Below are 17,499 nucleotides of genomic sequence, written 5' to 3' on the forward strand. Positions count from 1 at the left end.
ATAGTTTTTCTCTATATGCACATCTGTTACTTATTCGTTTTTAATGCGCGGAGTATACGGTTGCACTTTGAATTAAATCGTTTTTCAATTGTGTTCATGTCTCTGGTGGTAACAATGTGTTCTTACAGATGAAATGACCCTATAAGCGCGATTGCAACCGTTCCAGTGCTCGGTTAATACCCTGTTACTTATTCACTTATAATACGTTTGTTGTACGTTGCACCTTTTAAAAAAAAATTCAATTGTGCCCATGTCTCTTGGTGTAACAATGTGTTCTTAGAGATGAAATGACCCTATTAGCGCGCATGTACCCGTTCCAGCGCTCGGTTGACACCCTGTTATCTATTCGTTACCTATTCGTTACCTATTCACTTATAATACGTTTGTTGTACGTTGCACCTTTTAGAAAAGGATTTTCAATTGTGTTCATGTCTCTGGTGGTAACAATGTGATCTTAGAGATTGAATGACCCTATTAGGGCGTATGTACCCGTTCCAGCGCTCGGTTAATACCCTGTTACCTATTTGTTACCTATTCGTTACCTATTCACTTATAATACGTTTGTTGTACATTGCACCTTTTAGAAAAGGATTTTCAATTATGTCCATGTCTCAGGTGGTAACAATGTGTTCTTAGAGATGAAATAACCCTATTACTGCGTATGTACCCGTTCCAGCGCTCGGTTAATACCCTGTTACCCATTCGTTACTTATTCGCTTATAATACGTTTGTAATACTTTTTATGTGTAGTGTAGTATGTTCAGACTTATTTTTGTTTGTACGTTTTGGATGATTTTGTTTAAATATTCCATGTGTAATGGCAGTGTAAACATTCAGAGTTTGAATTTATTAGAATAGTAAATTTAACATTTAAGAGAAAGCTGTACTTGTCACAAAGCTGCCACCAAAAAATAGGGACATTGCTTTAATCTACAATTTTCTATGACAATGATAAATGTTCATTAAGAAGAGAAAATTTTTATCTTTTATTCATCATATTTGATTTTCAACCATATTTGTCAGGGTTCTCCAAGGAAAATATGTGCAAAAGCAGAAACATGTAAATACTTATATATTATATAACAGGTAACAGGTTATTTACCGAGCGCTGGAACGGGTACATGCGTGCTAATAGGGTAATTTCATCTCTAAGAACACATTGTTACCACAAGAGACATGGACACAATTGAAAATCCTTTTCTAAAAGGTGCAACGTACAACAAACGTATTAAAAGTGAATAAGTAACATGGTATTAACAGAGCGCTGGAACTGGTGCATGCGCGCTAATAGGGTCATTTCATCTCTTAGAAAACATTATTACCACCAGAGATATGAACTTAATTGAAAATCCTTTTCTAAAAGGTTCTACGTACAACAAACGTATTATAAGTGAATAGGTAACAGGGTATTAACCGAGCGCTGGAACGGGTACATGCGCGCTAATAGGGTAATTTCATTTTTTAAAACACATTGTTACCATCAAAGATACGGACACAATTGAAAATCCTTTTCTAAAAGGTGCAACGTACAACAAACGCATTATCAGTGAATAGGTAACGAATAGGTAACAGGTTAATTACCGAGCGCTGGAACGGGTACATGCGCGCTAATAGGGTCATTTCATCTCTAAGAACACATTGTTACTCCAAGAGACATGGGCACAATTGAATTTTTTTTTTTAAAGGTGCAACGTACAACAAACGTATTATAAGTGAATAAGTAACAGGGTATTAACCGAGCACTGGAACGGTTGCAATCGCGCTTATAGGGTCATTTCATCTGTAAGAACACATTGTTACCACCAGAGACATGAACACAATTGAAAAACGATTTAATTCAAAGTGCAACCGTATACTCCGCGCATTAAAAACGAATAAGTAACAGATGTGCATATAGAGAAAAACTATGTGCATATAAAGTAAACTATGTGCATATAGAGAACAAGTATGTGCGTATAGAGAAAAAGTATGTGCATATATAGTAAAACTATGTGCATATATAGAAAAACTATGTGCATATATAGAAAAACTATGTGCATATAAAGTAAACTATGTGCAAATAAAGTAAACTATGTGCATATAGAGAAAAAGTATGTGCATATATAGAAAAACTATGTGCATATATTGAAAAGTATTTAAGCGTATCTAAAAACAAGTACACATAAGGCAGCTACGGCGTTCCATAGAATATACTATGGAATGCATGAATCGATTGAATATCAATTGTTTATAAATGTATATCAGATTTATAAATTGTCATGTTGAGCTATCTAAAAAAAATACTGAAAATCCTAGGTATATAGATTTAGTAAATAGTAAGTGCACATGATTGCTAAAAAACCGCAATGAAATGTGATATTGATGCCAACGTTAGTAACGATAATAATGTAATAAAAATAGATATATAGGTCGGAAATACGAAAAAAGACTTGAAAACATTGATAATCATAACAACATACAATTCCAACCTAAAAATTGAAATTAGAATTATATATCTATAAAAATGTTAGAAAAACCACTCGACTCTTTCTCCGAAAAAGTTAAAAAGGAGGAAACAAAATACTTGAAAACTTGACTTGTATTTCATTCATGTAGGTTACGCAATGGCAACATGTTGCAATCACGTGGGAGATAAATTTTACACATTTTGTTTCATTCATAAAATTCCACAGGTGTCGGATTACACATATGACGTCATCCCATCAGCATGAATGAAAAAGGGAAGCTGAGAATTTTAACCGGAAGTTGTAATGAGTAAATAAGATTTTTTTGTAAACAAGTGAAACGTCTTAAGATTTATATAAAATGTTATTTTGTCGTTGTTTAACAAATGGAGATGTTTTAATATGAAGATTGGTAAGTCATTAAGTAATTGCTATTTTTGAAATTCAACCTATGAATCATACAAGCACTGCATCAATGCAGTATCGATATTGGCAAAGTTCTCAGTGAAATAAAAATATGACTCATCCCTCGACATTTTGTTTGAAGAATGCGTTAATCCTAGAATAGCTGAATGTATAACACATCATCAGTCATTTTCGTGATTACGGATATATGTAGATTATTTGTAAAAAATGTAAGTATGATATTAAAGAACATAAATCATATAATGGACAAAATAATTGTAAAAAAAAAGGGGGGGGGGATTTATTTTTTATTCTCTGTAGATTTAGGTTATTACATTCAAAAGAAATAAATTAAGGTTTCTTGTGTATTATCTTGCCCTCAAAAAATAGGTATTGTCATTATTGTCTTGAAGGCATGTAGGAAAAACTTTTATTTTATTTTTATGACCAAATGAGACACATGCACATCATGCACATGATTCAGTTTCATTCTATGGAGATTTTTTTCTTAACAGAACAGACTGACAGGATATGCTAGAAAAAAACCTTGAATAACATTACATTATGTCATTATATATTGAGACAATAAGCAAGTTTAACATTTAAAAAATGATGAATTTAAAATGTTTAAAGAAATAATTAGAGAATTAATGCATTAAAGATAATTGTCTCAAAAGAGAATTTTGCTCTCTTTTATTTTTGTCTGTTGAAAAAAATGACTGCAAGGTTGAGGGAAACAAACATGCTTTTCTGCTTGGAATAGTGCAAAAAAATAAAACAACATTGTAAAATAGCTCAGTTTTTTTTATAGATTTATACTACGTTTTGTGACAACTTTTTCTTTCTAATATTAGTTTTTCAACACAGGTCAAACCTAAATTGAAAACTGCCTATCAGTTTACATGTAAATAATAATCAAATCAAATCATGTCATTAATTGCAATTCTTACAGACAAAAATTGGCCAACATACATGAAAACAGGATTTCCTGCTGATTAATATTGTTTGGGTTCCATAGTAATGAATATTGTGGTGTTACATGTACACAAAAGTTATAAAATTTAAACCAAAAAAGAATATTATTTAATACATGTATACTATTATTATTTTTGTATGTACATGGAATATAGGCATGATAGGGTCTGATATTTATTAGTATGAACATTGTAACAAGGACTTGTATATACAAATCCTTGATTGTACATGAAATACTAAGGTAAATTACATTAAAAAAAATAGTGTATGCATGTGTCCCCTTTCATTGATATTTGAATTGTATTGTTTATATATATGCCTTCAACTCCTTGGAGAAAAAGTGTGCATTTCATTAATAAATAATAATAATAAAAAATGGGATACAAAAAATTAAGAATGGAAATGGGGAATGTGTCAAAGAGACAACAACCCATCCATAGAAAAAACAACAGGAGAACGTCATCAACAGGTCAGCTGGCCCCTAAACAAATATATACTAGTTCAGTGATAATGAACGCCATACTAATTTCCTAATTGTACACAAGAAACAAAAATTAAAATAATACAAGACTAACAAAGGCCAGAGGCTCCTGACTTGGGACAGACGCAAAAATGCGGCAGGGTTAAACATGTTTATGAGATCTCAACCCTCCCCTATACCTCGATCCAATGAAGAAAAGTAAACGCATAACAATACGCACATTTAAAATTCAGTTCAAGAGAATGTACATCTTTATAGCAAGATCTTGTCTAAAACAAATTGAAAAGATAATGGAGTGTTGGATGAACAAACTATACACAATTCACAGATGACTATGGAATTATTTCATGATATACAAATGGAGCTGTCTATGTTTAAGGGTGTTGGTAGCTGAGTGGTCTATGTAGTTCATTTACTGTTTAAGGGAGCTACCATTTGATTTTTATAGGGGAGCTAGAATGAAATTTGAAAAAAATAGGCAGGACAGGAGTTTAGAGTTAAAAAAAAAAGGGAGGATATTATAAGACACTTGCAAAAAAAAGTTAGGACGACAATTTAGGTAAAAAAAAGTCAGGATAAACTAAAAAAAGGCAGGACCAAACAGAGTGAAAAATAAAAAGGCAGGACAGAGATTACAGCTAAAAATGCAGGACAAAATTTTTCATCGTAGCAACCCCCCCCCCCCCTCCATAAAAATAAAATGGTAGCTCCCTAGCTTGCCGGTCAAAACTGAGGTCACTGATATAACTTGTATTTGCTATTTACTATCTTTGTTATATTTTATAAGTGACTGCTGTGGATAGTAAACTTTGAATTGAATACAAGTTATTTGTATTATATTTATGTTCATTTGATGCAGTAATACGTGGAAATAATTGAACTTAAAAAAGTAGTGTATACTTGTCTGACTGTGTTCCTTGAATTGTATTGTTTATATATGCCTTAAAAAATAACAATTTCCTGGCCCCAAGTACATATGTATTTGCCAAGAGTAGGTCAACTGAATCACAATGCAAACTCAATTTGTTAGTCATTATTGTATATTTTGTATAGGTTTAAATAGACAAATGTTTTGTTTTCACAAACTTCATCAGACACAACAACAACAAAAAATCTTTATAAATTAAAATGTTTAAATTCCAAAGGATTACAGACTTAAAAGTATCACTATATAACACTTAGAGGAAAGTGCATTATGCCATACATGTACATAATTTATTGTGAAGTGAAAGGTCACCCTTAAGAGAGTCAAGGGTTTCATATACATGTATAAGACATCACTGTAAGGGATGGGAGGTCCTGGACTTTAGTAATTGAGAAGTCAATGATGCCATTTAAGAAACAAAAAGTTCCCAGACCTTATAAGTTATAATAGATATAAGAAGATGTGGTATGAGTACCTATGAGACAACTCTTCATCCGAGTCACAATTTATAAAGTAATCTATTATAGGTCAAAGTACAGTCTTCAACACAGATCCTTGGCTCAGCTGCAAAGGGCCCCAAAAATGACCAGTGTAAAACCTTTCAAACAGGAAAAACAACAGTCTAATCTGTACCACACTAATGAAAAAACTTTAGAGAATTTTATAATTTTTGCATTTTTCTTGCAGTGAGTGCTATCCTAGAATGAAGATGAACGACTGGTAAAAGATTATGCATGTGATGGAAGGTACCATGATGTAAGTATACTGGCATTTCTTTACAACATGTATAAATAATCGGCAGCTACAGTGTTAAGATATACACAAATATGCAACTACAGTTTTGTACTCGTACATTGCAACTTTACTATACAAAATAGCAAATATTAAAAATGCTAACAAATACACATCTAAATAAGAAACTGAATTTCAAACATATACATTTTGTACAATGTATTGTATACATGTATATATATAAATAAGCAACTGCAGTGGTAACAATTTAACAATGAGAGGGGGTTTCAACCCTAAAGAGGATAGAGACAAAATTGAGGAACAGACTGTCCAACAAAATAACACTATCTTGAAACATTATCCCTAGAAGGAGCAGAGAGTGCAGAGATGAATATTTATATTTTGACTTATAAATAACTTTTGTGTTTAAAATCAATTTATTTCATATCACTTGAGAGCCCAGGTGGTCGTGTGGTCTAGCGGGACGGCTGCAGTGCAGGCGATTTGGTGTCACGATATCACAGTAGCATGGGTTCGAATCCCGGCAAGGGAAGAACCAAAAATTTGCGAAAGCAAATTTACAGATCTAACATTGTTGGGTTGATGTTTAGACGAGTTGTATATATATATATATATATTCTTGTAATTCATTATTAAATACTCTGCATTATCAAACACATAACACAAAGCATTATAATTCATATTGCATGTCATGGATTAATGACTGATGGCTTCAGATCACAAAAATTCACTCTAAAAAAAGAGTTACGCGCCCTTGAATTTTGCGCCTTAAAGAAATCCTGGGGAGAACACTGAACATATATGAAGAATCAAACAATTTTCCAAATACAAAACCTTGTATCTAGTAAAGTGGGGCATCGATGGCCGAGTGGTCCAAGTAGTTACTACTGTAATCACTGAGGTTGTGAGTTTGAATCCCGCTTGTGTGGGTGCACTCGACTTCAATCTTAATTGACTAGGATTGTCAGTTTTCCTATCCAAGTTCAGTGGTTTTCTCCTGGCACTCCTTCTTCCTCCACCAATAAAAGTGACGTTAAAACACCCAAAAAAATCAATTTATAGTAAAGTTATATAGTATCTTGTATACATATTATAAAAATGAAAAATATAGAACAATACTTTTAAAGTCATTGCTGCTCTGAACAGAGCTATCAAGGATTTGAGGAAAGGAGGGTAAAAATTGCATGAAAAGGTAGATATAGTTTTATAGTTTTTTAGCTCACCTGGCCCAAAGGGCCAAGTGAGCTTTTCTCATCACTTTGCGTCCGTCGTCGTCTGGCGTTAGCTTTTACAAAAATCTTCTCCTCTGAAACTACTGGGCCAAATCAAACCAAACTTGGCCACAATCATCATTTGGGTATCTAGTATAGAAAATGTGTGGCGTGACCCGGTCAACCAACCAAGATGGCCACCACGGCTAAAAATAGAACATAGGGGTAAAATGCAGTTTTTGGCTTATAACTCAAAAAACAAAGCATTTAGAGCAAATCTGACAGGGGTAAAAATGTTTATCAGGTCAAGATCTATCTGCCCTGAAATTTTCAGATGAATCGGTCAATCGGTTGTTGGGTTGCTGCCCCTGAATTGGTAATTTTGAGGAAATTTTGCTGTTTTTGGTTATTATCTTGAATATTATTATAGATAGAGATAAACTGTAAACAGCAATAATGTTCAGCAAAGTTAGATTTACAAATAAGTCAACATGACCAAAATGGTCAGTTGACCCGTTTAGGAGTAATGGCCCTTTATAGTCAATTTTTAACCATTTTTCGTAAATTAAAGTAATCTTTTACAAAAATCTTCTCCTCTGAAACTACTGGGCCAAATTAATCCAAACTTGGCCACAATCATCTTTGGGGTATCTAGTTAAAAAAAAATGTGTGGCGGGACATGGTCAACCAACAAAGATGGCCACCATGGCTAAAAATAAAACATAGGGGTAAAATGCAGTTTTTGGCTTATAACTCAAAAACAAAAGCATTTTGAGGAAAACAGACATGGGGTTGAAAATGTTTATCAGGTCAAGATCTATCTGCCCTGAAATTTTCAGTTGAATCGGTCAATCGGTTGTTGGGTTGCTGCCCCTGAATTGGTAATTTTGAGGAAATTTTGCTGTTTTTGGTTATTATCTTGAATATTATTATAGATAGAGATAAACTGTAAACAGCAATAATGTTCAGCAAAGTAAGATCTACAAATAAGTCAGCATGACCAAAATGCTCAGTTGACACGTTTAGGAGTTATTGCCCTTTATAGTAAATTTTTAACCATTTTTCGTAAATTAAAGTAATCTTTTACAAAAATCTTCTCCTCTGAAACTACTGGGCCAAATTAATCCAAACTTGGCCACAATCATCTTTGGGGTATCTAGTTTAAAAAATGTGTGGCGTGACTTGGTCAACCAACCAAGATGGCCGCCACGGCTAAAAATAGAACATAGGGGTAAAATGCAGTTTTTGGCTTATAACTCAAAAACCAAAGCATTTTGAGAAAATCTGACATGGGATAAAAATGTTAATCAGGTCAAGATCTATCTGCCCTGAAATTTTCAGATGAATCGGTCAATTGGTTGTTGGGGTTGCTGCCCTTGAATTGGTAATTTTGAGGAAATTTTGCTGTTTTTGGTTATTATCTTGAATATTATTATAGATAGAGATAAACTGTAAACAGCAATAATGTTCAGCAAAGTAAGATCTACAAATAAGTCAATATGACCAAAATGGTCAGTTGACCCGTTTAGGAGTTATTGCCCTTTATAGTCAATTTTTAACCATTTTTCGTAAATTAAAGTTATCTTTTACAAAAATCTTCTCCTCTGAAACTACTGGGCCAAATTAATCCAAACTTGGCCACAATCATCTTTGGGGTATCTAGTTTAAAAAATGTGTGGCGTGACCTGGTCAACCAACTAAGATGGACGCCACAGCTAAAAATAGAACATAGGGGTAAAATGCATTTTTTGGCTTATAACTCAAAAACCAAAGCATTTTGAGGAAATCTGACATGGGATAAAAATGTTTATCAGGTCAAGATCTATCTGCCCTGAAATTTTCAGTTGAATCAGTCAACCCGTTGTTGGGTTGCTGCCCCTGAATTGGTAATTTTGAGTAAATTTTGCTGTTTTTATACGACCGCAAAATTTGAAAAAATTTTCGTCGTATATTGCTATCACGTTTGCGTCGTCGTCGTCCGAATACTTTTAGTTTTCGCACTCTTACTTTAGTAAAAATGAATGGAAATCTATGAAATTTTTACACAAGGTTTATGACGACAAAGGGAAGGTTGGTATTGATTTTGGGAGTTTTGGTCCCAACATTTTAGGAATTAGGGGCCAAAAAGGGCCCAAATAAGCATTTTCTTGGTTTTCGCACTATAACTTTAGTTTAATAGAAATCTATGAAATTTTGACACAAGGTTTATGACCACAAAAGAACGGTTGGGATTGATTTTGGGAGTTTTGGTTTCAACAGTTTAGGAATTAGGGGCCAAAAAAGGGCCCAAATAAGCATTATTCTTGGTTTTCGCACAATAACTTTAGTTTAAGAAAATAGAAATCAATGAAATTTAAACACAATGTTAATGACTACAAAAGGAAGGTTGGTATTGATTTTGGGAGTTTAGGTCCCAACAGTTTAGGAATAAGGGGCCAAAAAGGGACCCAAATAAGCATTTTTCTTGGTTTTCGCACCATAACGTTAGTATAAGTAAATACAAATCTATGAAATTTAAACACAAGGTTATGACCATAAAAGGAAGGTCGGTATTGATTTTGGGAGTTTTGGTCCCAACAATAAGGGGCCCAAAGGGTCCAAAATTAAACTTTGTTTGATTTCATCAAAATTGAATAATTGGGGTTCTTTGATATGCCGAATCTAACTGTCATGACTGTGTATGTAGATTCTTAACTTTTGGTCCCGTTTTCAAATTGGTCTACATTAAGGTCCAAAGGGTCCAAAATTAAACTTAGTTTGATTTTGACAAAAAATGAATCAGTTAGGTTCTTTGATATACCAAATCTAACTGTGTATGTAGATTCTTCATTTTTGGTCCTGTTTTCAAATTGGTCTACACTAAAGTCCAAAGGGTCCAAAATTAAACTTAGTCTGATTTTAACAAAAATTGAAATCTTGGGGTTCTTTGATATGCTGAATCCAAAAATGTACTTAGATATTTTATTATGGGCCCAGTTTTCAAGTTGGTCCAAATCAGGATCTAAAATTATTATATTAAGTATTGTGCAATAGCAAGTCTTTTCAATTGCACAGTATTGCGCAATGGCAAGAAATATCTAATTGCACAATATTGTGAAATAGCAAATTTTTTTTTAATTAGAGTTATCTTTCTTTGTCCAGAATAGTAAGCAAGAAATATCTAATTGCAAAATATTGTGCAATAGCAAGATTTTTTTTTAAATTGGAGTTATCTTTCTTTGTCCAGAATCAGCTTAAATCTTTGTTATATACAATATACAATGTATATTCACTTTTTACTACCAACTGATAAATTAAAATAATCTTTACCATTCAGTGATAACAAGCAGTTTTTTTACATCTTAATATTTTATGATGTATTTAAATGAGTAGTTATTGTTGCAAACTCCATTAGAAATTTTAATTTAGATTAGTTTTGGTATAAGGGAAAGGGGGATGTGATTAAAAAAATTGGGTTCAATTTTTCTCATTTGAAATTTCATAAATGAAAAAGAAAATTTCTTCAAACATTTTTTTGAGAGGATTAATATTCAACAGCATAGTGAATTGCTCTAAGAGAAAACAAAAATTTTAAGTTCATTAGAACACATTCATTCTGTGTCAGAAACCTATGCTGTGTCAACTATTTAATCACAATCCAAATTTAGAGCTGAATCCAGCTTGAATGTTGTGTCCATACTTGCCCCAACCGTTCAGGGTTCAACCTCTGTGGTCGTATAAAGCTACGCCCTGCGGAGCATCTGGTTGGTTATTATCTTGAATATTATTATAGATAGAGATAAACTGTAAACATCAATAATGTTCAGCAAAGTTAGATTTACAAATAAGTCAACAGGACCGAAATGGTCAGTTGACCCCTTTAGGAGTTATTGCCCTTTATAGTCAATTTTTAACCATTTTTCATAAATCTAAGTAATCTTTTACAAAATCTCCACTGAAACTACTAGGCCACAATCATCTTTGGGGTATCTAGTTTGAAAAATGTGTCCGATGACCTGGCCATTCAACCAAGATGGCCGCCACGGCTAAAAATAGAACATAGGGGTAAAATGCAGTTTTTGGCTTATAACTATGAAACCAAAGCATTTAGAGCAAATCTGACATGAAGTTAAATTGTTAAACAAGTCAATATTTATCTGCCCTGAATTTTTCAGATAAATTGGACAACTGGTTGTTGGGTTGCTGCCCTCCAATTGGTAATTTTTAAAGAAATTTTGCCGTTTTTGGTTATCTTGAATACTATTATAGATAGCGATAAACTGTAAACAGCAATAATGTTCAGCAAAGTAAGATCTACAAATAAGTCAACATGACCTAAATGGTCAATTGACCCCTTAAGGAGTTATTGCCCTTTATAGTCAATTTTTAACAATTTTCATTAATTTGGTAAATTTATGTAAATTTTTACCAAATATAGTTCTCTGTTACTAATGGGCAAAGTTCATTATAGATATAATTGTAAGAAGCAAAATCGTTCAGTAAAGTAAGAACTTCAAACACATCACCATCACCAAAATACAATTTTGTCATGAATCCATTTGTGTCCTTTGTTTGATATGCACATAGACCAAGGTGAGCGACACAGGCTCTTTAGAGCCTCTAGTTTATGATTTTATGCAAAACAAAAAATAATTTGCCAGTGCCACTAACTTCCAAGCTCAAAACCTATAACTCATTATTGAAAAAGATTTAAAAGATAAAAATTTCATATACATACATGTATACAATGTACTTACAAAATGCATTAAAAGCAGTGACTATAAATAATGTGTATTTTTTTTCAGTTAAACAATGGGTCATGTACACTCAAAAAAGAAAAGACACAAGTACAACAAAGAACTAGCCGATTATATCAATAGAAGTGTGCCTGACTACCATAACAACCAACACACGGTAGATCCTGTTGACATTGATCGTATATCTCATTATAGCGAACCTTTTCTACAGAGTTCATCCACCATTCAACAAAACAGCACAAAAAAGTGTTTGACAATGCCGATTACCCATGATTCTCGAGAAGGATCACCGCTTCTTAAAGCTGCACATATTTCGTACAAAGACATTAAAGTTGACGACCATCCCGCACTTACAAAACTCCAGAACGAACAAAATACCCGTCTGGAAAAAATGGAGGAAAGAATGAACCAGATTCGACTGCATGCTATGCAAGAAGCAGACCGACGCAAATATGCATATTTATTTAGAGCAAAATCTAGACAAAGTCCAACTAAAGACTTAATAAAAGTACGAAAATGTCAGATGGACAACTATTTATTGAAAACGCGACAAAGTCCTACAAATGACCTCTTACTGAAAGCCAAAGATAAAATAATACTAAATTCTAATATCTGTGATGAAAAAAATAATCAAAAACTTCAGTCCAGCATTGATGACAAAGGGGAGGTAATCCCTGTCACTGTTGTGACCGAAACCAAGAAATCCACGACAGAAATTGAGAAGTCCAAAAAGCAACAGATTGTACCTGCATTTGATACTATTAATCTAAGTAAGTTATTTAGATCTATGCAAAGGCCTGGACTTTTTTTATACACCTGCACAATTTTAGTCATAACCAATGAGACACTGACCTGTATAAAACAAAGCTAAATAGAGTTTTCAACCTTGATTGGTTAAAAAGAAATAAATTACTAGTATCAATTGAATGAAGACAAAATTAAAAAAAAAATGCCAAACAGAAAATAAAACATGGACAAAAAAGTTTGGTTGAAGAAAATTTCCAAATCACAGAATTCAATTTTGCTAAATATGAATCCTCACGGATATAATTAGCAATTTTATTAACTGCATGCAATAAAAATGTATATATAAAGGAAAATTCAATTGAAAGAAAACAATAATTCTCATAAACCATAGTTTATTGTTTAATTATTGCTTTGAAGGGTCTATTTTATTTGCAACTTTTCTCTGTAAGCTAATTCCTTTAAAAAGAACACTGTGGATAAAACCAAGTAGAAAATATATATATGTATGAATACCATAAGACTGTTTCTGTTCTATTAAAGATACTATACACATTTAAAAAAAATATATGTTAAGCAATCAACAATCCATCAATCATATGCATATTCATGATATTTGCAACGTTTTTACAATTATTCTTTTACAAAAATTACACAACAAATGGAAGTTTTTAACAACCTTGACTGGCTATACAGCCCTTGCACGGTCAAAAAAGTTGTGCAGAGATAAAAGACAAGTTAACAAATTCTGACATATGATTGAATTTGTTTTTAAACATTCTTGTTTGAATATAATTATTTTCTTTTTCAGGTGATCCAAAGTCTGTTTTACTCCTGCCATTTTTGTTGCCTATATTTTTACTGTTATTCATGGTTAGAAGTTTTGCACAGTCAGAAAAATGGAAGAAAGATAAATCCAAATAAAATAAGGGCAGATAATTCTGTAAATTCAGAAATTTCTAAGTTTTGATTAATGGAAATTTATTTATATTTGTGGGCATTAATTTCCATGGACAGGATTAAAACAATACCTTTTTGGAAACTTGATGTTTTGGTTTTGACAAGATCTACATATATGTACAAGCCAATAGGAATTTTTTAAGTTCATTCAACACTAAAAATGATGGTTCACCTTTCACACAGAAATCCATGAAAATTGTTGCCTCACAAAAAATAATGAATCTACAGTATAAGTTATACAACATAAAGATATTAAGTCAAATTATGCAAAAATCAATTTAAGTAAAAAGCACTTATGGATTTCTGAAATTACAGTTCTTCATTGACAACAAATAAAAGGCGGGTATTTTATAAGAAGCAAAAAATGACAGACAGAAATAGGGCAAACTTAATTGGAAGAACAGAACAGCATCTTGGTAATGTGCAATCGATTTTGATAACAGGTGCTTAAACTTTTTCAGTTTTTGTGTACAAACTTGTTGTATATGTCCTACGTTAATCTTGGTATAGTGCTTTATTATATTAATGCATCAGTTTTTAGATACAATGTAATTGTGAATTTATTGAAACAGTGTAAACATGTACAGTGTTCTAGCTAGTCAAAAATAGGGGGTTTAGTGCCCCTCTGTCCTTTTTGTGCCCCCTGACATCCCTTTTTCTGACCCTCTGCCCTATGAGTTAATGTTTTCTAAAAATCAATACTTTTCAATGCAAAAAATATGTGTCAGCTGGGAAAATATCTTTCTTAAGTACTATAAGAAATACATTTTTTTTTTTATCTTTTAAAATGATTTTATGGCCCATTTCAAACAAGAATTTTTCATAAGAGGGGCTCAAGTCATGCTTCCCTACATAATAAATCAACCAAATTTTTCAGAAAATCAGGGGGGAGGGGCCTGGCCCCCCTTCTGAATCAGCCTCTGTCATGACACTACTCTCACCTTAAATCCTAGCTACAACACAACTGTATATTTTATTCAAGATTGTTATTTACACATATGTTGTATGAAATACTTTAAAAGTAATCATTTTTCAGGTGTACTAGTTTTCGCTTTTTCGTTTTGTCTATTTACAAATGTTTAGAAGGTCTAATGAAGCAAATTAAGAAAGTTCCTTAGAAGGTTAAATAAAGCTTGTATTGAAAGTACTCTAGAAGGTCTTATAATGCATTTTTAGAAAGTACCCTAGATGGTATAATGATGAATCTTATTCTAAAAAAGAAAAGACAAGTTTCTGAAACTGGCACCAAGAAAATAGATAATATCAGACATGAAAATAAGCAAATTGACCTGCCACACTATATCCCAATTCATTAATTCAGAAGAAACAAGTTTTGATTATATTTTATTGGAATTTTGCCTGAAATGTGTCAGTTTGAAATTATTTCGAAAAATTGTCCCTCAAAGGTTACATTGGGAGATGGACTTATAGTATGTATATGCAATAACCATATATGTAGCTCAATAAGCCACCCCCTGTTTCCACCTCAATAGAATGCTCAGAACGTGTCAGCTCCAGATATTTTTCTGAAATACGGTAAAAAATGTTTGTATTTGAATGTCTTTTAATTAGTTTGTTACTTTTTGTTTTGTATTATATTTGTTTCAAACACACCCATTTAGGTCACAGCAGCATACATATACAAGTAAACAATAAATTTATATACAAATTTGGAAAAAAACTTAATCCAATGGACGAATATAATATATCCCATGTGTGTATTAAAATGAAAGTTTTTACTTTTGCTAGAACTGACTTCAGCTCTCAAGGTCAAAGCAATAAATAAATAATTTTATTATTTATTATATATATTGTCACAAAAGTGGGCTTATTTTATGCAATTTTGAATTTTATTGTATTTAATGACTATATAACTGTACATTTCATGTATAGACATTAAGTCATGGTTTTTTTTTATGGTCAGAAAGATGTGCAATATTTTATTTTGGATATACTCAGCATTTTGTGCAATTAACTTTACATTTATTGTGTGTTCATACCTCATTGTGTACATTGTGTAATTTTAAATGGAGTTATGATGTTTTTATAATCACACAGAAAGGCCATTCTTAACAAATTCTGTGTTTGATGTTGCCCATCCATACCTTGTAGGGTGGGTAGGAAGGTAGTTTATTTTTGTTGCCAAACATGAGTAACATGTTTTAGGCAAAAAACATCGTTTGAGCACAAAAGTGATAAAAAAAAATTAACGAACTGTCATCAAAATTATTTGAGTATGCTGCTATATAGATTGGTAGGTAGGCAACATTGAACAATTTGAATTTTATTTTTGGCCCAACTCATAAGGAGTAGACTTTTTTCATATTAATGACTTTTGAAACTATTATTGACTTATTATTCTCCACAGATGTCTCTGTGGTAGGACATTCTGATTCTCAGTCAAGTGAGAGCAATCGAAAATTACTGTTTTAACTTTTTCAATGATTTTGTTGTAGAACGAAAACATTAAGCTGTTAATTTCACCAATTGCTCCAAATGTAAGCTTGATTTTACTTTTCTGAGTTGCTGTTACTTCACCTTAATACCAGAATATCCTACCACAGTGTAGGAAATATGTTGAAAAATTCTTAACTCTGGATTCAAAAGTTGGTAAATATATAAAATTTGTCTACAAGGTTTTATATTCCCTATTCACAATCAACAGCCAGTCCATGTCCATTGAAGTTCTATATCATATATTTGTGTAATGTTGAAACCAATTTCTTATCTGCTTGTATAAATTGATCGTATTTTTGGTGTACAACAAACGAAATGCATATTCACTTCATCTGTGGGTTGATACAAGCTAGAATTTCTGTCCCCACTCCATACTGTGGATAGATTATGATTATTTTCATTTTGTAGGTAAATACCAAAATCTTTCAAATTACAGTTTTGAGCCACTTTTAAAGTTTACAGTTTGTTTTCATCATAAGAAATTTGCCATAATGTTGTAAAAAATATTTAATACTCACAGTAAACTATAATATTGCAAATTTTAGTAAAAATTTAAATACCATCTAACTGTAGGAAAAAATAAAGGACTTTTTTTAAAATGACAAACCCTGAGAAAGGACCTACCTCAGTTGTTTGCCGTTATTTTATATTTTTATTCCAAACTTTTTGGCTTTAAACAGGACATTAATTTTTTAAATGCACAATTGATACATCAGAGTTTTTACCCCTCACACATTTTAAAATCACGAATTAAATATTTGAGACTTTTTCAAGTTCTGACACCTTATTAATGTGAACATCAGATATTGCTGTGTAAATTAGAATCTCATCAATGTGTAAAATGTTATTCATATGTGTTCTAAAATGTCATAACATTATAAGTATGATAAGTGTGTTCATGATTTTTTTTGGTCTATAGTCAAAACTAAAATTATGGGGGATCAATCTCTTTGATTGGAAAAAAAAAATGTTTTACCATATAATCTTTTAGAAATGTTGGTACAACACACTTAATCCACATTTGAAAATAAATTAAAAAAAAGAAAGAAAAATACTGAACTCCAAGGCAAAAAGGGGAAGTCCTAAAATTATTTCAAAGTAGAAGCATGATTTATATACAACTTTAGCAATATATGTATCATTTCTTCATTTATTAATATGTTATAATAAATGACACTATAAGGACTTTTGTGTAGGTTGTTTACTTTTGAGAAAAAAATGTAAAAGTCACAAAACTCTCATCTTTGCTAGCCAAGGGTAATGATCCATTCCTGTGGAGAGAGCGGGAGTGTATCGTAACCCTTGGCTAGCGAAGATGCAAAACTCTATTCACAATATATTATTTATTGTGGGTACTAGTCCCCCCATTTCATACACTTCATATTGGTTATGGTAATTTTACCAGTGC

General features: G+C 32.1%; 1 protein-coding gene across 2 annotated transcripts; it reads left to right on the forward strand.

Annotated features, from left to right (window-relative positions):
• Positions 1–2,573: 2,573 nt before the first annotated feature.
• On the forward strand, positions 2,574–17,162 carry LOC139501126 (uncharacterized). Of its 2 annotated transcripts, none has more exons than XM_071290108.1 (4): positions 2,574–2,856; positions 5,918–5,986; positions 11,979–12,700; positions 13,486–17,162. In XM_071290108.1, the coding sequence occupies exons 3-4, from the start codon at positions 11,986–11,988 to the stop codon at positions 13,596–13,598; spliced, it is 828 nt and encodes a 275-aa protein (XP_071146209.1). In that variant the 5' UTR covers positions 2,574–2,856; positions 5,918–5,986; positions 11,979–11,985; the 3' UTR covers positions 13,599–17,162. The 2 variants fall into 2 exon arrangements, with proteins under 2 accessions (XP_071146209.1, XP_071146210.1); XM_071290109.1 differs by lacking the exon at positions 2,574–2,856 and adding an exon at positions 2,924–3,079.
• Positions 17,163–17,499: the final 337 nt, after the last annotated feature.

The sequence above is a fragment of the Mytilus edulis genome, chromosome 13, assembly GCF_963676685.1.
Source record: "Mytilus edulis chromosome 13, xbMytEdul2.2, whole genome shotgun sequence".
NCBI classification, from domain to species: Eukaryota; Metazoa; Mollusca; class Bivalvia; order Mytilida; family Mytilidae; genus Mytilus; species Mytilus edulis.

Excerpts from the sequence above, each read along its gene's own strand:
- LOC139501126 (XM_071290108.1), top strand. The coding sequence starts at position 11,986 with ATGGGTCATGTACACTCAAAAAAGAAAAGACACAAGTACAACAAAGAA. Across the intron at positions 12,701-13,485 it reads ATTTGATACTATTAATCTAA|GTGATCCAAAGTCTGTTTTA; the intron begins GTAAGTTATTTA and ends TTTCTTTTTCAG.